The sequence below is a fragment of the Salmo trutta genome, chromosome 6 (genome assembly GCF_901001165.1).
Source record: "Salmo trutta chromosome 6, fSalTru1.1, whole genome shotgun sequence".
NCBI classification, from domain to species: domain Eukaryota; kingdom Metazoa; phylum Chordata; class Actinopteri; order Salmoniformes; family Salmonidae; genus Salmo; species Salmo trutta.
Genome location: NC_042962.1, coordinates 53421386 through 53447961, shown reverse-complemented (window position 1 = coordinate 53447961; position 26576 = coordinate 53421386). Strand labels below are relative to the sequence as shown.

Below are 26576 nucleotides of genomic sequence, written 5' to 3'. Positions count from 1 at the left end.
CTCATACAGTTGAAGTCGGAAGTTTACATACACCTTAGCCAAATACATTTAAACTCAGTTTTTCACAATTCCTGACAGTTAATCCTAGTAAAAATTCCCTGTCTTAGGTCAGTTAGGATCACCACTTTATTTTAAGAATGTGAAATGTCAGAATAATATTTGAGAGAATGATTTATTTCAGCTTTTATTTCTTTCATCACATTCCCAGTGGGTCAGAAGTTTACATACACTCAATTAGTATTTGGTAGCATTGCCTTTAAATTGTTTAACTTGGGTCAAAGGTTTCGGGTAGCCTTCCACAAGCTTTCCACAATATGTTGGGTGAATTTTGGCCCATTCCTCCTGACAGAACTGGTGTAACTGAGTTAGGTTTATAGGCCTCCTTGCTCGCACACACTTTTTCAGTTCTGCCCACAAATGTTCTATAGGGCTTTGTGATGGCCACTCCAATACCTTGACTTTGTTGTCCTTAAGCCATTTTGCCACAACTTTATGAAGTATGTTTAGGGTCATTGTCCATTTGGAAGACCCAATTGCGACCAAGCTTTAACTTCCTGACTGAAGTCTTGAGATGTTGCTTCATTATATCCACATAATTTCTCTTCCTCATGATGCCATCTATTTTGTGAAGTGCACCAGTCTCTCCTGCAGCAAAGCACCCCACAACATGATGCTGCCACCCCCGTGCTTCACGGTTGGGATGGTGTTCTTTGGCTTGCAAGCCTCCCCCTTTTCCTCCAAACATAATGATGGTCCATATGGCCAAACAGTTCTATTTTTGTTTCATGAGACCAGAGGACATTTCTCCAAAAAGTACGATCTTTGTCCCCATGTGCAGTTACAAACTGTAGTCTTTTTTATGGCGGTTTTGGAGCACTGTCTTTTTCCTTGCTGAGCGGCCTTTCAGGTTATGTCGATATAGGACTCGTTTTACTGTGGATATAGATACTTTTGTACCCGTTTCCTCCAGCATCTTCACAAGGTCCATTGCTGTTGTTCTGGGATTGATTTGCACTTTTCTCACCAAAGTACGTTCATCTCTAGGAGACAGAACGCGTCTCCTTCCTGAGCGCTATGACGGCTGCGTGGTCCTATGGTGTTTATGCTTGCATACTATTGTTTGTTCAGATGAACATGGTACCTTCAGGCGTTTGTAAATTGCTCCCAAGCATGAACCAGACTTGTGGAGGTCTACCATTTTTTTCTGAGGTCTTAGCTGATATCTTTTGATTTTCCCATGATGTCATGCAAAGAGGCACTGAGTTTGAAGGTAGGCCTTGAAATGCGTCTACAGGTACACCTCCAATTGACTCAAATGATGTCAATTATCCTCACAGAAGCTTCTAAAGCCATGACATCATTTTCTGGAATTTTCCAAGCTGTTTAAAGGCACAGTCAACTTGGTGTATGTAAACTTCTGACCCACTGGAATTGAGATACAGTGAATAAAGTGTAATAATATGTCTGTAAACAATTGTTGGAAAAATTACTTGTGTCATGCACAAAGTAGATGTCCTAACCGACTTGCCAAAACTATAGTTTGTTAACAAGAAATTTGTGGAGTGGTTGAAAAACAAGTTTTAATGACTCCAACCTAAGTGTATGTAAACTTGACTTCAACTGTGTATTGTCGAATCCAAGATGAAATCCAAGATTCTATAAGAAAAATGATTAAATAAAGTTGCTTTATTTTGCAACATCACAAGCTCTGAGCTGTTGAAGATTCCACCCACATTTATACCCTTAAACTACTTCAATAATGAGGACACATCAGATAGCACCAATAAGCAACAGGCGTACTGTTCATACACACCTGAACACTACAATAAATATAGGTAGAACCAGTATCACCTTCAGAATTACTGGTTGGCAGCAAAATGTAGACATGGGTAGTACTACTTTCTCCCCCTCACCTATAATTTAGCACTTACTAACCCCACATTTTGACAATATTATGGTTCACTTGAGCACTGGGATCGAAAATCCCAAAACCACATTAAGATCGCCTACTAACGACCAAGAGGGTGACTGTTACTGCTGTTACTGTTATGTTCACCTGCACCACAACAAATCATCTAACTACAGTAGTTTCTATGAGCAAGTGCTCTGTTACTAAGTACTAAGAATGTATTGTCTTTACTGGTCAAATGTCTATGAACACCAATGTACGTGATCAAGCCAGGTAGCGTACGGTCACCGACAGCAATTCAAATGGCAGTAGCAGCACTGACTCTGAAATTAATACAGATTAAAACCATTTTTATTATATGTAATAACCAGTATTGATAATCAGGCCTATTTACATTTTAGTCCTTTAATAGACACTCCTATCCAGAGTGATTAGGGTTAAGTGCCTTGCTAAAGGGCACTGACATTTCTGATCTAGTCGGCTCAGGGATTCGAAAAAGCGACCTTTCGGTGACTGGCCCAACGCTCTTATCGACTAGGACACCTACCACCCTGGCCTATCATTACCACTCACCTGAGCCAAACACCTCTCCAACTGGCTCGTTGACTTCCCCACTAAGAGAGTTTTTCAGTTTGCAGCTGTACTTTTAACCGTTGGTTGATTTGCCAGTGTCACTCTTAGAGACAATCAGCTGTTTGTCTAAGACCTCCCACAACCCCTCTCCAGCTGTATGTGACTGGTTCAGCATCAGTGGTGTCACCTTCACAGCTAGGAAGGCACAAGGTTTTGTTGGAGTTACAAGGAGAAGTGATTATGGGTTTAGGGACGGCCTCTGTAAATCCAGGAGAGAGACAAACACAAAGCAGGAAAAAATGCGTGTGAGGCACTGCATAACCTGCTATTTAATATAGAGGCACACAGACCGACACACACACAATTTGGCCAATGTCAGAGGTCATAATAATAAAATCAAACATAGAACTCAACTCCTTTATTGAAAAGATATGAATATCAAACTTCAAATTCACAAAGGATTGGCAGGACATGCAGGCTGGAATTCAATTGTTGCAGATAAAATATTCAACACACTGCGCTTTCAAGTGCATTTGTTTTGCACAGCAGCATGTCTCAGAAGGAAAGATTTGACACTTGATTTAGGAATCGTCAGTTCTGTGGTGTGATCCTTTTAGTGAACATGGCTGAGAAGTCATCCAGTACATGCAACGAGACTGATCTCTAAGTCTAGTGTTAACTAGTCCCTTTCCCCAGCTCACTATTCACAGATCTGAAGGGTTCAGATAGGGATATGTATGTTGGTGATGCCTGAACCCGGCCCTATATGGACCTTCCTCTGTATTGCTTTCACCAATCAAGTATGGAAAAAATACATTCTTAAGACAAAGTGCTGAAACAGAATTGGTGTTCAGATGTGTGTACATGGACAACACAATCATTCAGTCATCAACACATCACTACAGTGTGAGGTCTGGAGTTTAAATAGCGATACAGACAATGACTGTACAAGTCCAGGTTTTTGCATGTGCCAGGACTCCATTTTAGAACAGTCTTGGTCCAGTCCCAAAATAAATTGATGGGAGCTGGTCTTAATTCATAACATCTTCTGTAACATAATTACATGAGACATACCAGTAACAGAACTAAAACCTGGGATATACCAGGTTAGTGGTCTTGACCAACAAATGTTCTTATGTTCCAATCTGGTGGTAACTAGTGTTACCCCTTACTATGGTCTGTAATTGGTCCATCACAGATTGATATATCTCTGTACATCTTAAAATCCTAATGACAATTCTATTGTGAAAACATATACCATATGTTAATTTGATGAAGACAAAATTGAAATATTAAGGCATTAAAACTTGTTAGTAATACAACATCTCAGTACTGCAGAGCTCTCCCTCTTATTATTATAATCTGTACAAATTCCTTAACTTAAGTCAAGTGAAGGCTTTAGAATGAGTAAATTATGAAATAACAAATTCACAAGCTGTGATTTAAAACAGAAAGTGCAGTGGGTTGGCATAAAGCACTCTGGAGAAAATACCTGAAAAGGAATCATCCAACCACTAAAGTATTGATACTAAGGGTTCAAACAACCGGCACACATTGGTTGAGATTTGTAAAGACGAGGCATGAATACTGAGAAAGTATAAGAATCCACAAAGCTATTTACCACAAAGTATTAAATACGTTTTTGTCCGTCATCCAAAATACAAATATTGCCCTCATTTCTGAAGTACTGTAAGTTCAGTAAGCACACAGTTCATCACATTATACAGCAGAAAACAGGCAAACATTGAATGCAAGTTACTATGTGCAATCAGATGAAGTACAGTGAGCTCCAAAAGTATTGAGACAGTTACATGCTTTTTGGTTGTTTTGGCTCTGTACTCCAGCACTTTGGATTTGAAATGATCCAACAACTGAGGTTAAAGTGCAAACTGGCAGCTTTATTTTGAGGTTATTCTCATCCATATCGAGTTAAAGCTGACAGTCTGCACTTTAACCTTAGTCATTATCTCATTTCAAACCCAAAGTGCTGGAGTACAGAGCCAAAACAAAAGATGTCACTGACACAATACTTTTGTAGCTCACTGTACTTCATCGGATTGAACGCAAGTTACTTTGCGCAACGTTTGCCTGTTGTTTGCCTTCATTTTACATTTCATTAAAAACATCTCCAACAGTTCAAACATGTTTCTCTCTTGGTTGTTTGTCTCAGTATAACATATGAAGGCATGTACTGAGAGCCTTCAAACCCCATGTTTCTGGTCCTCAGTTACCCCACCAGGAAGACCACCAGCTGGAAGGAAGCAATAGAGGAAAGAGCTCATGAGGCAAAACATTACTAATGACTAGGGCCAGGACTTTGTCCTGGTCAGGTCACATGGTCTGGAAAAACTCTTGGTCTTATGTTATACTGTATATGCAACAGGTGTTCTTCCAGAAGAGTTCAACTTAAATGACACACACCCCTGCTCTCCCTTCACACCCCTGCTCTCCCTTCACACCCTCTTAAGCTACAATCAAACAGTACAGGGATTTCCTAGTTAGTCTTTTCTGGACCACAAACTTGCTCTAACAATCCTCAAGGTAATCAACAACATAGTAGATGGCAGAATTCCAGGTGAATGCCACTGTGTCTTACTCTCAGGCTTGGACTCATCTTTAGGACTATTGGATCTGCTGACTTCATCTGCTAATGAGAACAGAAGGACAAACTTTCTCTAATCAGGTCATTTCTAGTAACCCTCTAAATCATGTGTCAAACTCATTCCATGGAGGGCCGAGTGTCTGCAGGTTCACTCGATTGATGAAATAAGGTCACTAATTAGTAACGAACTCCCCTCACCTGGTTGTCTAGGTCTTAATTGAAAGAAAAAAAGAAACATCTGCAGACACTAAACCCTTCATGGAATGAGTTTGACACCCCAGTTCTAGATGAACCTAATATACAACACAGTATAATGTATTTAGCTTTTAAGAATCTGTCAGGAATCAGGACAAATATGGTTGGAGTGTACTGTAACTGCCAGAGCACTCTGTTACCGGGTAAACTGTCTGCTTAAGTCTCATACACCCCATTCCCCTGCAGTTTGTCAGCAATGTTGTCCCCTGTTTTGGTGGACAGTAGCGTAACCCCTCTGCAGAATCACACAGAAGGAAAACTACAGCCTCTCCTACTGAATCAAATGCTACTTAACACATTTCTTCTGCTTTATAAAGTCTTAAATTAACTGGATTACTTGCCTTGTTCTGACTGGACTCCTTCACTGCCTTCAGCTGAGGAGAAGAGAGAAAAGCTGAGCTTACCATTCTCATACACAGACCACATTAGTATTTGTTGTGTTCACTTCTGGATGACAATGAAAAGGATGCGTAAGTGGCAGAATTCAAGTCGAATGCCACTGTATCTTACCATCAGTCATCAAAAACAGAATTCAAATAAAATAGATTGATTGCAATGTTCTCGTGATATTCTGAGATATGCAGAGGAGCATCTAATTTCTAATGCTACTTCTGCTTCATGACGTCTTAAATTAGCTGGATGACTTGGCTGTGGTTTGATTGTTTACATCCCTCGCTTTAGCTGAAGAGAGAATAGATCCGTTTAGCATTCTCAAACATCTTTGTTGTCACAATATTTAATGATGATGCAGACTTTAATTTGTAACATACAGAAGATCAGATGTAGGTAACCTTGTTCCTGGAGTACTGCAGGATTTTGTTCCAACTAGGCACCACACCAGACCAACTGAACTGATCAGTGATTGCCTACATTCAACACACCTGCTGGACCAGGTCAGTTAAATCAAAAACATGAAGTACCTGCGGTCCTCCAGGACCAGGGTTTCCTACCCCTGCAGTACATGATCACTGTAAGTTCTTAAAGACACAAAACCTGCAAAGGCCTTGAGACATCCTGAAACAATCCACATCTCTAAACTGGTAAGTCATATCAAACAAAACAACAAGGAAACAGTTCTCAGAACTGAAAACATCCTGAATGAAGATTGTGAAATAATTGGCTTTTCAACGGTACAACCTAGCAAGGGGCGACAGTGACAACCTTTATCCACAGTGTTAGCTCTATGGGTAACATTTTCACAGTGCAAAAATGCATAGATGTAAAGATAAACCAAACCAATTATTTCAAATACTCATCACAAGTACATCATTTAAAGCACATTTTCCTTGCAGATTCCAACAGCAAAATACACATTTATATATGCTAGTCCACACACTGCTAACTATAAACTCACATTAGTAATCACCTTCTCATACTGTATGTAGACGTCACTAAAACATGTTCTTCAAATAAATGCCACCACAAATAATATGAGAAACGCATTTCTGGCAACATCTCCACATATCTGCATTGTCAAAGTGGCCCCATAGAAGTACCATGTAAAAGGTGTGTTAGTGTTACTACCTGTGTTAGTGGGCTGATTGTTATTATTCTGATTCATGGAGTAATCTCTAGAAGACTTCTCTCCTACAGTGCTGTAAACTGTATCCGGAGCAACATCATCCCGAATGTTGCCTGCATCCCCTGTAAAGTTACACCAGCCATCAACATTGTTTACTGTAAACAGAGTAGAATAGGTTCCTTGAATTTAGGAGGTATTTGCCCTTTAAATTTGCATAAGAGAAAACATGGAAATATTCTGGGTTGTGAAATTACTGCTGTGGACTCTCTCTCTCTCACACACACATACACACATACACGAAAGGTTTTCTGGAACGGGACAAAAACAACACACCTGTCCTGTGCTGTGAGGAAGCATGTGTGTAGTGCATGGAAGTATGTGTATATAGTGCAGTACATGAATAATGTTGTGTTAAGGTAAAACTTACCAAACATTCCACCACAAAAACCTTCTCAAAAAGTCGATCCAGGTGTCTTGGGGATATCCTGAGATGAAATAGAAACTCAAAAATGTAAGACATTAACATTTTCATTCAAATGGTTCTTTGTTTTCACTGGAATCCAAATGTTCTGTGAACCAGTGAGTATGAAGAATTGAGACAGGAAGAGACAGAATTATCCTACCTGTCTTTTTCTTCCACACCACAAATCCTGAGGAGTACAAATATACACATTTTATTTTCCAAGTTGATCCATGGTTGTGTATCTTATGTGTTAGGTTTAACAGAGTGAGAAATAACCCCTCATAAAGTACAAGTCTATGCATTAACCATTCTGTCAGCTGTTGAGTATGACTTCAACCACATTTACATGCTTAAGCTGCAATAAGAAGACATCATTTCTGAGAGCATGCATACAGTACATACACAAGGCCGACTTCAAATGCCAAGATCAATGTAAAAGTAACCAGTGCATAAAACAGCTGACGACAAATACAAACTATGCTAGATAAATCCTACACATGCATTGAAATAAAGGCATACATCAAAGGATTTACCCAGGCCTACAATCAACAAGGACGCATGAAGACAAAAAAAACTAAAAGAATTACAAAAATCACAAAATCTACACATGCTTTTTTAAAGGAACCTAAGGCTGCGTCCGTGATTCAACACCACTGAATGGACAGCGCCTCAGGACAGGTAGGCATAATGGAGCTCTGTGGCGTGGTGCTGAATGGACAGCGCCTCAGGACAGGTAGGCATAGTGGAGCTCCGTGGCGTGGTGCTGAATGGACAGCGCCTCAGGACAGTTAGGCATAGTGGAGCTCCGTGGGGTGGTGCTGAATGGACAGCGCCTCAGGACAGGTAGGCATAGTGGAGCTCCGTGGCGTGGTGCTGAATGGACAGCGCCTCAGGACAGGTAGGCATAGTGGAGCTACGTGGCGTGGTGCTGAATGGACAGCGCCTCAGGACAGGTAGGCATAGTGGAGCTCCGTGGCGTGGTGCTGAATGGACAGCGCCTCAGGACAGGTAGGCATAGTGGAGCTCCGTGGCGTGGTGCTGAATGGACAGCGCCTCAGGACAGGTAGGCATAGTGGAGCTCCGTGGTGTGGCGTGGTGCTGAATGGACAGCACCTCTGTCCAGTAGACAGCTATATCATGATTTAGTTTGTGGGCAGTTAGACATTTTTTGGGCATGGTTAGGTAGCCTACAATGCGTATATGAAAATCATAACTGACACGCAGAACTTTAGAAATGGTAGGAATAATTGTAAATTGGCACTCCAGATGAAAAAGGTTGCCGACCCCCTAGACTATAGGTCACCATTGTGGAACGGCGCATACAGTGTAGATCTATAATGACTTCCCACCAACGGTCTTTGTAGAAAGTGGGAAGAGCACCAGACAATGTTGGTGGGAAGTCATTAGTGTCTTCAACAACACAGGTGTCACAAAAATGTCGTACTGGAGAGAAGAGGACCAAGACGCAGCGGGAATATGGATACTCATATTTTAATTTCAAAGAAAAAGGAGTAAAGCATCCACTTGACAAAACAATAAGAGATACTCACGACAGTGCAACAGTTCTGCAGGCTATTAAACGCAGTGCAAAAACAACTACCCACAACCCCAAAGAAAAACACACACACCTATATAGGACTCCCAATCAAAGGCAACTCAACACACCTGCCTTCAATTGGAAGTCCCAATCACCAACACTCACACACACAAAACTGCCATGTCCTGACCCCAAAACTAATACAATAGCTCCATCTGCTGGTCAGGACATGACAGTACCCCCCCCCCCTCAAGGTGCAGACCCAGGAATGCACCTACCAACAGAAAACACCAACAACAAAAAATCCAACAAAAACCCGTTAAACAATAACCCCTAAACAATAAGGGAGGGAAGGGAGGGTGGCTGCCGTCAACGACGGCCCTGTGCTACACCCTCCCTCCCCAACCCACCTATCCTGGAGGTGGCTCAGGTGCAGGACGTGGACCTCGCTCCACTTTCGGCGTCGCCCACTTCGGTGGTGCCGCTAGCTGCGCCGGGCAGACGGGCCGCTCGGGCTGGGCCGGAGGACAGGCGGGCCGCTCGGGCTGGGCCGGAGGACTGGCGGGCCGCTCAGGCGACTCTTGACTGGCGGGCCGCTCAGGCGACTCTTGACTGGCGGGCCGCTCAGGCGACTCTTGACTGGCGGGCCGCTCAGGCGACTCCTGACTGGCGGGCCGCTCAGGCGACTCCTGACTGGCGGGCCGCTCAGGCGACTCCTGACTGGCGGGCCGCTCAGGCGACTCTTGACTGGCGGGCCGCTCAGGCGACTCTTGACTGGCGGGCCGCTCAGGCGACTCCTGACTGGCGGGCCGCTCAGGCGACTCCTGACTGGCGGGCCGCTCAGGCGACTCCTGACTGGCGGGCCGCTCAGGCGACTCTTGACTGGCGGGCCGCTCAGGCGACTCTTGACTGGCGGGCCGCTCAGGCGACTCTTGACTGGCGGGCAGCTCAGGCGACTCTTGACTGGCGGGCAGCTCAGGCGACTCTTGACTGGCGGGCAGCTCAGGCGACTCTTGACTGGCGGGCAGCTCAGGCGACTCTTGACTGGCGAGGCTGGGCTGACGCACTAGACGCCTGATGCGTGGGGCTGGTACTGGACGTGCCAGCCTGGAGACACGCACCTCCATGCTAGTGCGTATGGCGGGAAACACCGGACCGTAGAGGCGCACTGGCGGTCTTGAGCGCAGGGTTGGCATCACCCCTTCCGGCTCGATGCCTACTTCGCCCTGGCACATGCGGGGCGCTGGTACTGTGCCTTCCGGCCTGAAAATCCCAGGCCTCACCACAGCCCCAACCCCAAAGCACGGGACCTGTCCAGTCTGCCCTACAAGGGTACGGGGAGCTGGCCTGGGGCTCCAGTCTCGCCCCGACAAATAGCCCTTGTGCCCCCCCAATTTTTTTTTATTGGGGCTGCCTCTCGGGTTCAACCTGCCTCCCAGGCAGGTTGTCACAGTGGGCCCGCAACTGCTCCCATGTCCAGTCAATCCTCTCCTCCAATACTTCCAGCGACCAGGAATCCATCTCCTCCCGAGCGCGCTGCTTCCAATAGTCCTCCTGTGGCTTCCTCCTCTTCCGCTGCTTGGTCCTTTGGTGGTGGGTAGTTCTGTCACAAAAAATGTCGTACTGGAGAGAAGAGGACCAAGACGCAGCGGGAATATAGATACTCATATTTTAATTTCAAAGAAAAAGGAGTAAAGCATCCACTTGACAAAACAACAAGAGATACTCACGACAGTGCAACAGTTCTGCAGGCTATTAAACGCAGTGCAAAAACAACTACCCACAACCCCAAAGAAAAAACACACACACCTATATAGGACTCCCAATCAAAGGCAACTCAACACACCTGCCTTCAATTGGAAGTCCCAATCACCAACACAAACATTCACACACACAAAACTGCCACGTCTTGACCCCAAAACTAATACAATAGCTCCATCTGCTGGTCAGGACGTGACAACAGGAGGAGAGAACGCAAACAGACTAAAAACCATAAGTAGCCAAGCTTTATATAAAAAAAAAAACTATTTATTTTGGGGAAGTTGTTTCTGTTGTGTTTATTTTTATAACAATACATGAAACCAAAATGGCACTAGCCTCCTGGGCCGAATTAATGAAGATACCAATTAGGCAACAGCTATCACAACCTATATTTTAATAGAAATAAAATAGCTTTTGGTTTCCAATGGTCACCAAAAAGTAGGGCTCCCCCACCTCCCAGTTCCCTGGCTATCAGATTACAACACGGATTACAAGGCTGACATCAAATTCAAAGCAATCTGTGACCGGCCTAAACTGCTGACCGGCAAAACAAACTGTCACTCTCTGTTCTCTGCTTTCTAAAAGTGAAAGAAAAGGCACCATGATGGCAGCTGCTCTCCGAGCCATGCGAATAATTTTAGTCTACTTTAAATGATTTTTCTTGAGTGACTGCCAGACCCTGCTATACCCAATGGAAGCCCCCAGGGTTGGGAGTGACTGATTACATGTAACCTACCCAACCCTGGAAACTCCCTACTTCTTATGGTAAAGCCACACACAGCCAAAATGAATCATCCTTTATGGACCTGCAGATAGGCCTTATGCACCGTCACATATTACAGTTATAGTGGATGGTCGATATGGTATCGAAAACGTAGCATACTTGTGCGACTAGGGGAGAATATCAATGGCATACTCCTTGCATCCTCTCTCCTACTTCTCAAAACCCATTGGATGAGAAAGCCAGAGGTCCCTCCCCTCTGACCTTCTCTTCCAATGAGTTTTGAGAAGGAAGCGAGGATGCGAGGAGTAAACAATTAAGATTCTACCCATGGATTTTTATTATGATGTTAGGTAGATGTTATTACATGATGTTTTATTGACTTGTGATGTACTTCCAGTGCGCCGCAATGGCGGGAAGTATTTGCATAAAGTTCAGCTTTCCCAACTTTGGTCCCGCCCTGTTCACGACCCTCGCCCATGCTACCAACTGTCCCTCGCACAATTCACTTCTCTTCCATTGGAAATGAATGGCTTTCCATGAATGGCTTTGTAACAACAGTTGTATAGTATGTTGACTATGGCTATGTCTTCAGCCTAAGTAGCAGACATGAGCTTTCTGTAAAAGTGAAAGTAAAACTTGCCTGTTGAGCCACTTGATTTAAAAAATAGGATGGATGTAGCCTATGACAAAGGTAAAATAACCTAGCCAGCGATTTCTAATATCCATTGTACGATAAACATATTTTTAGATTAACACAAAGTAATTACCATCCTTTTTGCTGATTCATTCAGATTAGACTAATCCATACTGTGCACTGTCCAAATTGGTGCCTCACTGTAACACATTATGAAGACTGTGACCTACAGCAGGTGGTGCATCTAACCCCTTGTCTTGACTGTAACAGTAGCCTGAACACTACTGTAAATACAGGTAGAACAGGTATCCCCTTCAGGGGGTATAGCTCACTGTTGTTGCTGCTGTTATGTCAATCTGTGCTTCAGAACTATGTACATGTACAGTGTTCTGTTACTAGAGATGTGCTGTTCTTACCTATTATGACGATGACAATGAGCGCTACAATGGTAACGACAACACCAACAACACCACCACCAACTTCAGAAGGCTCTGAAATGAAAACACATTTTGTATTGATACTTTGACAGGAGTTGATCAGGAATTCAACATAATGCCGCTCTCAAAATGTCCTACAACACTAGCAGTGTTACTCACATATCAATACATAAGACTAACACACGAATGAGTGTCCACTCACCTGGACCAAACACCTCTCCAACTGGCTCACTGACTTCCCCACTAACAGTGTTGTTCAGTTTGCAGATGTACTTGTACCCATTGTTTGCTTTGCCAGTGTCGCTCTTAGAGACACTTAGATGTTTGTCTACAACCTCCCACGCCCCCTCCCCCACTTTCCAGCTGTAGGTGACTGGTTCAGCACCAGTGATGTCACCCTCACAGGTCAGAGTGCAGGAGGGTTTGTCTGGGTTACAGGAAGAAGTGATTGTGGGTTTGGGGACTGGCTCTGTAAATAGAGGAAAGAAACAGGGGAATTTGGGGAAATGCTTGTGAGGCACTACAATACATAACCTGCTGTTTCTACATGACCACGCACACACAAACACACACACACATACACACACACACAGAAACACTTACTGATAACAGATAGTGTATATGTCTTGTCAAGCAGTTTGCTGTTGAACTCCACAGAATAAACTCCACTGTCTGTTTTCTTCAATCCACTGATTCTCAGCTCTCCAGTAGTCTGGTCCAGGGTTGTACGGTTTATGAAGGCAGCATAGATGTCCAGACCACCAAAATCCTTGTCCCACTCTGCCACCTTGTTCTTCCCATGCTTCCATAGGATGCTTGTGATGGGGTAAGGCACTGTGGACTTGTCTGGCGTCAACACCAGCTCACCTCCCACTTTAAGAGAGAGATCATCTAGGAAAGCAGACATTTCATACATGTATCAGAGTATCAATGTATCCAGGGTAACACATTATGGTTAGGGTATAAATATGTAGTCCTAACCCTATTGGCATTGAAAGAGACATTATCATCAACCTTTACTTTTTATGTCTAGAATTCTGCTTGCTGGGTGTATCTGGTCTATGTAGTCTGACCACTTTGACTAGTATGTTCCCCCTCATCACCACCACTGGAACAGAAATGTATCTAGACAACACCATAGACTAAAGTCTTTGTCTACACCCTGTTCACTATTATATCACTAGCTAGGTTTCCATCCAATTTACGACTGATTTTCATGCTATTATTCTAAAATATGCATATCACATTTTCCCACCAGAGATATGTTTCCATCAAACTGACTTTTTGATGATAAAAGTCTGTGAATGATGAGGTAGTGTAAATAGCCCTCCGCACCTCTCTGATTCAGAGGGGTTGGGTTAAATGCGGACGACACATTTCTGTTGAATAAATTCAGTTGTACAACTGACTAGGTATCCCCCGTCCCTTTCACTTTATATAAAAATAACTTTTGCAGATAAATTCCCATGTACCAAATGAAAAATACACATTTAAATGGGTTCCATCGCATTTTCAACTATGCTGATGGTTTGTCACAAACTGCAACTTTATATAGACTGTTGTGTTATGTAGTCTGTTGTGTTATATAGACTACTGTGTTATATAGACTGTTACGCAACAGTCTATATAGTCTATATAGACCGTTGCGTTATATAGACTGTTGTGTTATATAGACTGCTGTGTTATATAGACTGTTGCGTTATATAGACTGTTGCGTTATATAGACTGTTGCGTTATATAGACCGTTGCGTTATATAGACTGTTGCGTTATATAGACTGTTGTGCGTTATATTTTTTATTTCACCTTTATTAACCAGGTAGGCCAGTTGAGAACAAGTTCTCATTTACAACTGCGACCTGGCCAAGATAAAGCAAAGCAGTGCGACAAAAACAACAACACAGAGTTACACATGGGATAAACAAACGCACAGTCAATAACACAATAGAAAAATCTGTATACAGTGTGTGCAAATGAAGTAAGGAGGTAAGGCAATAAATAGGCCAATGGTGGCGAAGTAATTACAATTTAGCAATTTAAACTGGAGTGATATATGTGCAGATCTGCAAGTAGAAATACTGGTGTGCAAAAAAGCAGAAAAACAAAAACAAATATGGGGATGAGGTAGGTAGTTTGTTGGATGGGCTATTTACAGATGGGCTGTGTACAGCTGCAGCGATCAGTAAGCTGCTCTGACAGCTGACGCTTAAAGTTAGTGAGGGAGATATAAGTCTCCAACTTCAGTGATTTTGCAATTCGTTCCAGTCATTGGCAGCAGAAAACTGGAAGGAAAGGCGGCCAATGAAGTGTTGGCTTTGGGGATGACCAGTGAAATATACCTGCTGGAGCGTGTGCTACGGGTGGGTGTTGCTATGGTGACCAGTGAGCTGAGATAAGGCGGAGCTTGACCTAGCAAATACTCATAGAGCCAGTGCGTTTGGCGACGAATATGTAGCAAGGACCAGCCAACGAGAGCATACAGGTCGCAGTGGTGGGTAGTATATGGGGCTTTGGTGACAAAATGGATGGCACTGTGATAGACTGCATTCAATTTGCTGAGTAGAGTGTTGGAGGCTATTTTGTAAATGACATCGCCGAAGTCAAGGATCGGTAGGATAGTCAGTTTTACGAGGGTATGTTTGGCAGCATGAGTGAAGGAGGCTTTGTTGCGAAATAGGAAGCCGATTCTAGATTTAACTTTGGATTGCTTTTGGATGCTTAATGTGACTCTGGAAGGAGAGTTTACAGTCTAGTCAAACACCAGGTATTTATAGTTGTCCACATATTCTAAGTCAGAACCGTCCAGAGTAGTGATGCTAGTTGGGCGGGCGGGTGCGGGCAGCGATCGGTTGAAGAGCATGCATTTAGTTTTACTTGCATTTAAGAGCAGTTGGAGGCCACGGAAGGAGAGTTGTATGGCATTGAAGCTCGTTTGGAGGTTTGTTAACACAGTGTCCAAAGAAGGGCCAGAAGTATACAGAATGGTGTCGTCTGTGTAGAGGTGGATCAGATAATCACCAGCAGCAAGAGCGACATCATTGATGTATACAGAGAAGAGAGTCGGTCCGAGAATTGAACCATGAGGCACCCCCATAGAGACTGCCAGATGTCCAGACAACAGGCCCTCTGATTTGACACACTGACATAACTGAGAAGTAGCTAGTGAACCAGGTTTGGCAGTCATTAGAGAAACCAAGGCTGTTGAGTCTGCCAATAAGAATGCGGTGAGTCGAAAGCCTTGGCCAGGTCGATGAAGACGGCTGCACAGTACTGTCTTTTATCGATGGCGGTTATGATATGGTTTATGACCTTGAGCGTGGTTGAGGTGCACCCATGACCAGCTCGGAAACCAGATTGCATTGCAGAGAAGGTACAGTGGGATTCGAAATGGTCGGTGATCTGTTTGTTCACTTGGCTTTCGAAGACTTTAGAAAGGCAGGGCAGGATGGATATAGGTCTGTAACAGTTTGGGTCTAGAGTGTCTCCCCCTTTGAAGAGGGGGATGACCGCGGCCAATTTCCAATTTTTAGGAATCTCAGACAATACGAAAGACCGGTTGAACAGACTAGTAATAGGGGTTGCAACAATGGCGGCGGATAATTTTAGGAAGAGAGTGTCCAGATTGTCTAGCCCAGCTGATTTGTAGGGATCCAGATTTTGCAGCTCTTTCAGAACATCAGATATCTGGATTTGGGTGAAGGAGAAGCAGGAGGGGGGCTTGGGCCAGTTGCTTTGGTGGGTGTAGAGCTGTTGGCCGGGGTTGGGGTAGCCAGGTGGAAAGCATGGCCAGCCGTAGAAAAATGCTTATTGAAATTCTCGATTATCGTGGATTTATCAGTGGTGACAGTGTTTCCTAGTCTCAGTGCAGTGGGCAGCTGGGAGGAGGTACTCTTATTCTCCATGGACTTTACAGTGTCCCAAAACCTTTTGGAATTAGTGCTGCAGGATGCAAATTTTTGTTATAGACTGCTGTGCTTTATAGACTGCTATGTTATACAGACTATTGTGCGTTATATAGACTGCGGTGTTATATAGACTGCTGTCTGTTGTGTTATATAGACTGCTATGTTATATAGACTGTAGCATTATATAGACTGCTGTGTGTTATATAAACTGCTGTGCGTTATATAAACTGCTGTGCGTTATATAAACTGTTGCGCTATATAGACCACTGTGTTATATAGGCTGTTGTCTGTTGTGTTATATAGACTGCTGCGTTATATTGACTGTATTATAGACTGTTGTGTTATATAGTAAATGTGCCCAATCTGGTATTGGCACATGCGCTCTAGCCAACAGCTCACAGCTACATTGGGGGTAAACTATCTACATTATGACATTATTATGGATAAGAGCGATTATTATTTTTATTTGTCAAATGGCCGCAAAGCATCAATCGTCATGTCACCAAAATAAGAATGTCAATATTTATTGGAAAGAAGCATCAAACTCATCACCTTGCACTTTCACCATCCTCTAAAGTTGATCATCATTTATTTCATCTGTAGCCTAATAAACTGCATACAGTACCTTCCCGAGTCATAGTGGGAGGACCACACAACATATTATCACGTGACTCCAAGTTTACTTCGATAGGATGGTTATTATATCAATATTTGTGCATAAAGGAGGGAAGGCATTAAGGGGGTCTGCCCACCCTACTGTACCTCCTTGCCTCCTCCTCCAAGTAAAATATTTAAATATTGATAATTTATTTGACCGAGACGCAAGACGACAGAAAGAATCAATCTCAGATAAAGCATCAGAGCGAGCGAAACAGCGCCCCTCTGTCTATGTATGTGTAGATCATGTATCTGATGCTGTCTGGACAAAAGGAGTATGACATGTCATACTTTATCTGGACAGACAGTATCAGATACATGGGCTACATATAGTAAGACAGAGGGGCGCTGTTTCACTTGCTAGTTTCAGCAGAGAGGAAGAGGCTCAGCGAGAGGGTTCACTCTCACCAAAATCTGTCCTGAATAAGCCCGCAGTCTCCGGACAATTCTTGCACATTCATTGTTACATTGTGTGAATTGTTTGCCCTTTTGATTTTGATCAATACCCATTTACATTTACATTTAAGTCATTTAGCAGACGCTCTTATCCAGAGCGACTTACAAATTGGTGCATTCACCTATAATATCCAGTAGAACAAACACTTTACAATAGTGCATCTAAATCCTTTAAAGGGGGGGGGTTAGAAGGATTACTTTATCCTATCCCAGGTATTCCTTAAAGAGGTGGGGTTTCAGGTGTCTCCGGAAGGTGGTGATTGACTCCGCTGTCCTGGCATCGTGAGGGAGATTGTTCCACCATTGGGGTGCCAGAGCGGCGAACAGTTTTGACTGGGCTGAGCGGGAACTGTGCTTCCTCAGAGGTAGGGAGGCGAGCAGGCCAGAGGTGGATGAACGCAGTGCCCTTGTTTGGGTGTAGGGCCTACCCCATATAAAGGGGGTGGCCAAATAGCCCGTGGATCACCCCCAGCTCTTTTCTTCTTCAAAGCCATGTTGTTTTCTGTTGTTTTTTTATGCTAGGCTAGCTAGCTAGTTAGCTTCCACCTCTTCCGCCTGTTTTTGTCACGAGCTCTCATTGGCTATTGCTGATCACCGTTCTCAAAACTTGTGGTTGCACATCTCACACTACAAGAGCATTGCAGATTTTGTGCAGATAAAATCAAACATGTTTGAAAATATTGGGGCGTCTGAGACTGCTCAAAGACAAGATCGGTAGCCCTCAGATTGTGTCTTTGACCTACTCACATTAAACGTGCATCGCCCCGAGTAGACAACGACATGGGGATTTTGTCTCCAATTTAAAAAATGGGTCTGGGACAGCTAAATCATGGCCAAAATCGTGTAGTGTACACCTGGCTTAAGGCGAGAGCACCAACCTCTGCCATATGGACACATTGATACACGGTGGTCCACTGGCGGCTATAGAACTCAGAGATAGGCCTACTGCTGCATTGGCGTATAGACTATAACTTCTATCATCAACTAAAATAAGATAGATATGCCTAAACCGACAATTAAAACAGTCGAAAATATCCTGATGAAAATTCTGGTTCTTTCAATCACATTCATCTCTCTACTCCGCCTGTCTGCCTCCCTTTCTATCTGTCTTGACTTGAGATATTACTAGTGAAGTGCAACATTGTATCAAATATCTACTGGATCCAGCCAGAAGCTGTCCCTACAAAACTCTGAACATTATATCAACTAGCCTATTCCGGGCCCTCAGAGTTTCCTGCACCAGAGAGCTTGGGACAGACGTTTCTGCTGGATATATGGGATCATCAGATGATATTTGATATCAATATCTATGATATTTTGCATTATCACACCAAGGCTTGGTGATTATCGAGTGTTGTTTCTCAAAAGTGTAGCAGCTTCTGAATTCTGCAAACAACGTTTCCACTCTGAGAATGAGAATAGTATATGACTCTAATTAATATGTGCATTAACAGTCATTAATGTAACCAAATGACGAGGGATTAACTAGGCCTACAGAGGCCTAGGACTACAGATGACATATGTAATGGGGAAGTGATAAAAAAATACAATCAAAGGGCAAACAAGTCACACAATGAAACAATGAATGGGCAAGAATTGGTAGGAGAGAGCTGAGTGCATTCTGGAGAGAGACATGCCATATCTTCACCACACACCCCTTCTCTTCTTCTTGTTGCAACATAAAAAATTTGACTTTAGACACATTACCTTCACACATATTTTATATGCTTTTCACTGACAGCCACAACTCAATCAGATAGACATTTTTTTTTACATTTAACCTTTATTTAACAAGGGAAGAACAAATTCTTATTTACAAAGACGGCCTACCGGAGAACAGTGGGTTAACCAGCAACCTTTCGGTTACTGGCCCAACGCTCTAACCACTAGGCTACCTGCCGCCCCAGACATATTGCCACGCCCGCTGCCCAAATTGTGGGATTCCAAAATAGGCTTACACTTATTCACTTGTGATTTGAAACAATCTACAGCTATTTTCTTTTAAAGAAGCTATTGATCCTCTATGGCTAAGTCAAGCTCTCTGGTGAAGTATTTTAATGATCCTCTGTAGCTAAGTCATGCTCTCTGGTGAAGTATTTTAATGATCCTCTGTGGCTAAGTCATGCTCTCTGGTGAAGTATTTTAATGATCCTCTGTTACTAAGTCATGCTCTCTGGTGAAGTATTTTAATGATCCTCTGTGGCTAAGTCATGCTCTCTGGTGAAGTATTTTAATGATGCTCTGTTACTAAGTCATGCTCTCTGGTGAAGTATTTTAATGTTCTTATTTAGACAGGAGTAATTATATAACTGTGGCAAAACAATCTGTTCAGGCATGTGATCAGGTGCCACAAAGAGGGCCTTAGGAAAATTAAAATTGGCTCAGAACAGGGCAGCACGGCTGGCCCTTAAATGTACACGGAGAGCTAACATTAATGATATGCATGTCAATCTCTCATGGCTCAAAGTGGAGGAGATTGACTTCATCACTACTTGTTTTTGTAAGAGGTGTTGACAAGCTGAATGCACTTAGCTGTTTTAAACTACTAGCTCACAGCTCAGACACCCATGCATACCCCACAATACATGCCACCAGAGGTCTCTTCACAGTCCCCTAGGCCAGAACAGACTATGGGAGGCGCACAGTACTACATAGAACCATGACCACATGGTACTCTATTCCACATCAGGTAACTGACGCAAGTAGTAGAATCAGATTTTAAAAAACAGATAAAAATATCCCTTATGGAACAGCAGGTACCATGAAGAGACAAACACACAGGTACAGACACACACATACACACACAAACTCTACACAGATGTACATTGTAATATTGTTGTATGGTGGTATTATACATTTGTATTGTAGATGTGTAGTGGTTTAATAATGTTATATGATGAACTGTTTTCTCTTTGTTTTCGTGTGTAATGTAAGTGCCTTAATGTGTTTGGACCCCAGGAAGAGTAGCTGCTGCCTTGGCATCCCTAGTAAATACTTTAGAGGAAGCCAGCCTCCTATATCTAGCCTATGGATCTGATGCTGTCTGGACAGAAATAGTATAACATGCCATACTCTTTTGGTCCAGACACAATCAGATACATTGTTTACACATACTGAGACAGAGGGACGCTGTTTCGCTCGCTTGGATTCTTTATCTGAGATTGATGGGTCTTTCTGTCGGCGTGCGTCTCCGTCAAATAAATGATCAATATTTCAATATTTTATTTGGATGCCCCCCCCCCCCCCTAAGGCTCGCCCATAAGGCCGGGCCTGCCATTATCACGCAGACCCTTCTGTAGGTTTTAGCCTTGGTTATGCCAGGATTCAACATCTGATAACTTCCTAACTTCCTGAAGTTGGCTCTGTGTGTAGCTAAGCGGAATTTGATGGGTGCGGTCCATAACGTAACCCACGTAGACGTCGTTTAAAACCATTATTCAATAGGAAGAGCGTGTTTAGGCTATGTCCATCACTCCATAATGTCGATTATGATTTCAGATTGCCATGTTTCTTATTTCTTTGATATGAATCCCACTCTGCGGCTGCAGCGCAGTGTTCATAAGGCACGTGATCTTACATATACCCATTGTTCATGATAATCAAATATTATGATGTGATGTTGTAGGCTAGGCTATACAACTAGCACACAATAGCAAACAAGTAGCCTAACAAATATTCAACTTACCTTCGGAGACCACCGTTCGCACCAGATAAAGCCAGAAGCACAATCGGATAAGCGTTAGTTTGGACATATTTGTTAGTTCGTAAAAGTAAATTCACATGAGATATGCTAAAACACTGTGTGGTTAATAACCTAGCCTACCGAGGCTGTGAAAGTGAAAGTAAAATGTGGATTTTCGTTCCCCCCTCTGCCTTCCTCTGACGTCGTGACCACTTGGTTGAAAATAACGTTCCATTTGACTTGTAAATAATGTTTCATAGCTGAAATACAATCACACTGTACACCAACACATTGTATTATGTTGATATGCTATAATAACTTTAATATAATTTTTTTCTAACCACGTCTGGAATGTTCCTTGCCCATACCTGGTCTCTGGCGCCTCCCTGTGTTTATAATTGGCTTCAATGTACAGAATGATATATTTTATCTAGAATTGATCGGGTCACTGTGCTATAATGTAACCAAAATATTGTAATATTCAAAGGTAACTTAATAACTATAGTTAATTTAATTTTCCTCCTATCCACTGAGCCTACTGTATGAGGCATGCACACTAAAACATTCACACAATGAAATATTTTCTTATAAAATAATAAGTTTGTCATCTTGTCAACATTTCATTATAATTCACATTACTCAAAGTTTATAAAAATTATAGTAGCCTAGGCTAAACATGACAGCCCATACAGGATAATAATATGATACATAATAACCCGTAAGAGATTGAAAAAGAGAGATGAGTTTACTGAAGAGAAACAAACCTTCCCTGTACAGAATCAAAATATTTATCAAACAAACTATATATTCAACAAGTGCTTTTCAACTGGCTTCTTCTGGTACAGAGTCTGTAGCTGTACTGGCCTCTGTTGGTACAGGATTTATCTATACTTCCCTGTGAAGTACACAGAGTATCTGAGCTACTCTTTATTGCTGTACATGCTGTATCTGAGCTGGTGTCTACTGGTCCAGAGGGTGCACCTGAACTGTATTTTACTGGAGTAGATAGTGAACCTACATGCTGTGGCTCTGAGACCAGCTGACAATCCTGGACTGCTTCTATCAGGAGTGTCTGTACTGTCTGACACTGAGCTAGTGGGTCTCCTCAGACCTGATAGGCCAGGTGTTCCTCTCTCTCTGTCTACCTGACCACTGCTCCTCTGGGTTTCCATTGTATTCAACACACTTCCTTGTTCAACACCAATCTGATAGCCATGATAGTGTCTTATAGAGCAGAGTTTTCCAAATATTTTCACTCGGGCCCCCCTTGGGTCTTGATGTATGGGAATTCAGGATGGAGGTGTTTGTTTGGGAGGAGTTAGGTTCTTTCACCTCTATCTCTGACGCTCCATATTTGTCCTTTCTCTGTGGGGTTGGTGGAGACCTCTGACCGTCAGTCTGGCTGTTGAGTGTGGCTCTGCTGGATTGCTCCTCTTCCCTCCCTTCATCCTGTGTTTTCTCTTCCTTCCCCTCTCCATCTCTTCTACCCTCTTCCTCCCCCTCTCGTCTTCCCTCGTTCTCGTCATCTCCCCCCCGTCTCTGCATCATAATCTCAGACCACTGCCACATGTGACTCCTGGTCAGATCCATTCCCATAATCCTCTGTCCCTCCCCCACAGTGTATCCTGATTGTGGTTCAGGCTGTATCCATCTCTGGTATCCATCACTGGTATCCATCTCTGGTATCCATCTCTGGGCTTTGGAGGGGGTCAGATGAGCCTGTGACATAGCCTCCTCCCCTCCCTCACTCTCTTCCTTCACTTCCCTCTCTCTTTCTCCCTCTCTGTTTCCAGATACCTTAGTCAGTGTCCTCACCTGAGATCTATGCTGGAAGGCATTGGAATTCCGGCCCTGATTCTGGTCATTTCGTTTGAGCAGGCTATTACTCACAACATCACCTGTGTTATCAGTAGATCCTGCCTCATCTAGTAATGGCTGCTTCTCTCCCTCACTCTCTCTGGATATCACAGCCTTGCTGGTGTGGGTCATCTGGTTATACTTAACAAAAAGGGGTAAAGGGGAAAGGGGGATACCTAGTCAGTTGTACAACTGAATACATTCAACTGAAATGTGACTTCCGCAATTAATCGTCATCCACGTGTTCGGCGCCCGGGGAACAGTGGGTAAACTACCTTGCTCAGGGGTAGAATGACATAAGGCCCAAGGAGGTGTGGTATATGGCTAGTATACCATGACTAAGGGCTGTTCACAATCTGAATATTTTGTTGACCTGGAATCATTCTTTGATCCTGAGATAGGTAGAGATACAATTGTTTATATGAAAAATACATTTCCATCAAACTTCAAGGAGGAGACTCAAATAATGAAACATTTATGGTAATATTTACAGTAAAGACATGGGCTTACCTTTGGAACACTTCCAGCAGATGAGACAGGCCACTACACATGGATGAATAGCCAATAGATCAGAAGCCAAGACACCAATCACAGCACCAGCTATTAGGGGGACATTGGAAACATGCAAATATAGAAATATTTGGAGATGGTCAGACAGACAACAACATATGTTGTTGATGTCGCCCATATCTGCTTATACTATCTCTTGTTTAGCTGTGGCCTTTCAGTCGTTGCTGTTGTAGGTCTGTGTCTTCTCACTGACTGGGTTCCTGGCCTCACAGGTGTAGCTGTCTGTCTGACTCTGGGGATGTGATGTTGTATTGCTGTCTAGTCTGCTCCTGGCTCCACATCTCCTCCTGGTGGTCAGACCAAGACCAGCAGTACACCACCAGCGGACCCTTAGCACTGCATTGAACAGTTGCCACGGTACCGTTCAATTTACAGGTGAAGTCAGGTTGTGATACTGGGTCTGTGGATGGAAATGGAGGAGTATGTCACATAGCAGAGAACACGTGGTGGTGCACACTCACTGTACACACACACACACACTGTACACACTCACACACTCTTTCTCTCGCTCTTTCTTTACAATCTGTTTGTGTTCTCTGTCTTTCTTTCACATTCTTTACAATCTGTTTGTGTTCTCTGTTTCTCTCTCTCTTTTAATCTCTATTAGGCTGTGTTTAAAAAAAGGTTTTGTTGGAGTTACAGAAATAAGTCATTGTGGTTTAGGGACTGCCTCTGTAAATCCAGGAGAGACAAAGCTGTGAAAAATTATTGTGAAGCACACACACACACACACACACACACACACACACACACACACACACACACACACACACACACACACACACACACACACACAGCAATACTGCAAGCAAAGGAACCAACATGCACACACACACATACCGTACACATATGCTGTTGAACTGTTTTCATCAATCCACTGATTCTCAGCTCTCCAGTAGCCTGGTCCAGGGTTGTGCCGCTTTCAAAGCCACCATAGGTGTACAGCCCAAAATCCTTGTCCCACTCTGCCGCCTTGTTCAAGCCATGCTTCCATAGGATGCATGTGATGGGGTCAGGTATAGTGGACTTGTCCGGAGTCAACACAAGAAACTCTCCCACTTTTCTGTAGAGCTGTTCATCTGGAACACCAGGCATCATATATGTGAAAGTGAACTAGTTAACACTCTAAATGGGCCTACATAGCCCTATTGACATTGAACGTGATACAGTTGAAGTCGGAAGTTTGCATACACTTAGGTTGGAGTCATTAAAACTCGTTTTTCAACCACTCCACAAATGTCTTGTTAACAAACTATAGTTTGGCAAGTCGGTTAGGACATCTACTTTGTGCATGACACAAGTAATTTTTCCAACAATTGTTTACAGATTATTTCACTAATAATTCACTGTATCACAATTCCAGTGGGTCAGAAGATTACATACACCAGTTGACTGTGCCTTTAAACAGCTTGGATAATTCCAGAAAATTATGTCATGGCTTTAAGAGCTTCTGATAGGCTAATTGACATCATTTGAGGCAATTGGAGGTGTACCTGTGGATGTATTTCATGGCCTACCTTCAAACTCAGTGCCTCTTTGCTTGACATCATGAGAAAATCAAAAGAAATCAGCCAAGACCTCTGAAAAAATTACAGACCTCCACAAGTCTGGTTCATCCTTGGGAGCAATTTCCAAACGCCTGAAGGTACCACGTTCATCTGTACAAACAATAGTATGCAAGTATAAACACCATAGGACCACGCAGCCATCATACCGCTCAGGAAGGAGATGCGTTCTGTCTCCTAGAGATGAACGTACTTTGGTGTGAAAAGTGCAAATCAATCCCAGAACAGCAGCAAAGGACCTTGTGAAGATGCTGGAGGAAACAGGTACAAAAGTATCTATATCCACAGTAAAACGAGTCCTATATCGACATAACCTGTTTCCTCCATAGCCGCTCAGCAAGGAAGAAGCCACTGCTCCATAACCGCCATAAAAAAGCCAGACTACGGCTGGATATGGGGACAAAGATCATACTTTTTGGAGAAATGTCCTCTGGTCTGATGAAACAAAAATAGAACTGTTTGGACATAATGACCAGTGTTATGTTTGGAGGAAAAAGTTGGAGGCTTGCAAGCCAAAGAACACCATCCCAACCGTGAAGCACGGGGGTGGCAGCATCATGTTGTGGGGGTGCTTTGCTGCAGGAGGGACTGGTCAAATCAAATCAAATCAAATTTATTTATATAGCCCTTCGTACATCAGCTGAAATCTCAAAGTGCTGTACAGAAACCCAGCCTAAAACCCCAAACAGCAAGCAATGCATGTGAAAGAAGCACGGTGGCTGGGAAAAACTCCCTAGGAAAAACTCCTGAGAAAGGCCAAAAACCTAGGAAGAAACCTAGAGAGGTACCAGGCTATGAGGGGTGGCCAGTCCTCTTCTGGCTGTGCCGGGTGGATATTATAACAGAACATGGTCAAGATGTTAAAATGTTCGTAAATGACCAGCATGGTCAAATAATAATAATCATAGTAATTGTCGAGGGTGCGACAAGCACGTCCGGTGAACAGGTCAGGGTTCCGTAGCCGCAGGCAGAACAGTTGAAACTGGAGCAGCAGCATGGCCAGGTGGACTGGGGACAGCAAGGAGTCATCATGCCAGGTAGTCCTGAGGCATGGTCCTAGGGCTCAGGTCCTCCGAGAGAAAGAAAGAAAGAGAGAAAGAGAGAATTAGAGAGAGCATATTTACATTCACACAGGACACCGGATAAGACAAGAGAATACTCCAGATGTAACAGACTGACCCTAGCCCCCCGACACATAAACTACTGCAGCATAAATACTGGAGGCTGAGACAGGAGGGATCAGAAGACACTGTGGCCCCATCCGATGATACCCCCGGACAGGGCCAAACAGGCAGGATATAACCCCACCCACTTTGCCAAAGCACAGCCCCCACACCCCTAGAGGGATATCTACAACCACCAACTTACCATCCGAAGACAAGGCCGAGTATAGCCCACAAAGATCTCCGCCACGGCACAACCCAAGGGGGGGGCGCCAACCCAGACAGGAAGACCACGTCAGTGGCTCA

At 43.5% G+C, this 26576-nt stretch overlaps 1 protein-coding gene across 1 annotated transcript in view; it reads right to left on the bottom strand.

The window, feature by feature from the left end:
- Positions 1-21314, bottom strand: part of LOC115196278 (uncharacterized) — a 151218-nt gene extending 129904 nt beyond the window's left edge. Inside the window, exons 1-2 of the mRNA XM_029756952.1 lie at positions 21119-21314; positions 13021-13308 (exon numbers count right to left, since the gene is read on the bottom strand). Coding sequence (XP_029612812.1) covers positions 13021-13308; positions 21119-21185 — 355 coding nt within the window. The 5' untranslated portion in view covers positions 21186-21314. The remainder of the gene's footprint in view (positions 1-13020; positions 13309-21118) is intronic.
- Between the last annotated feature and the right edge of the window lie 5262 nt (positions 21315-26576).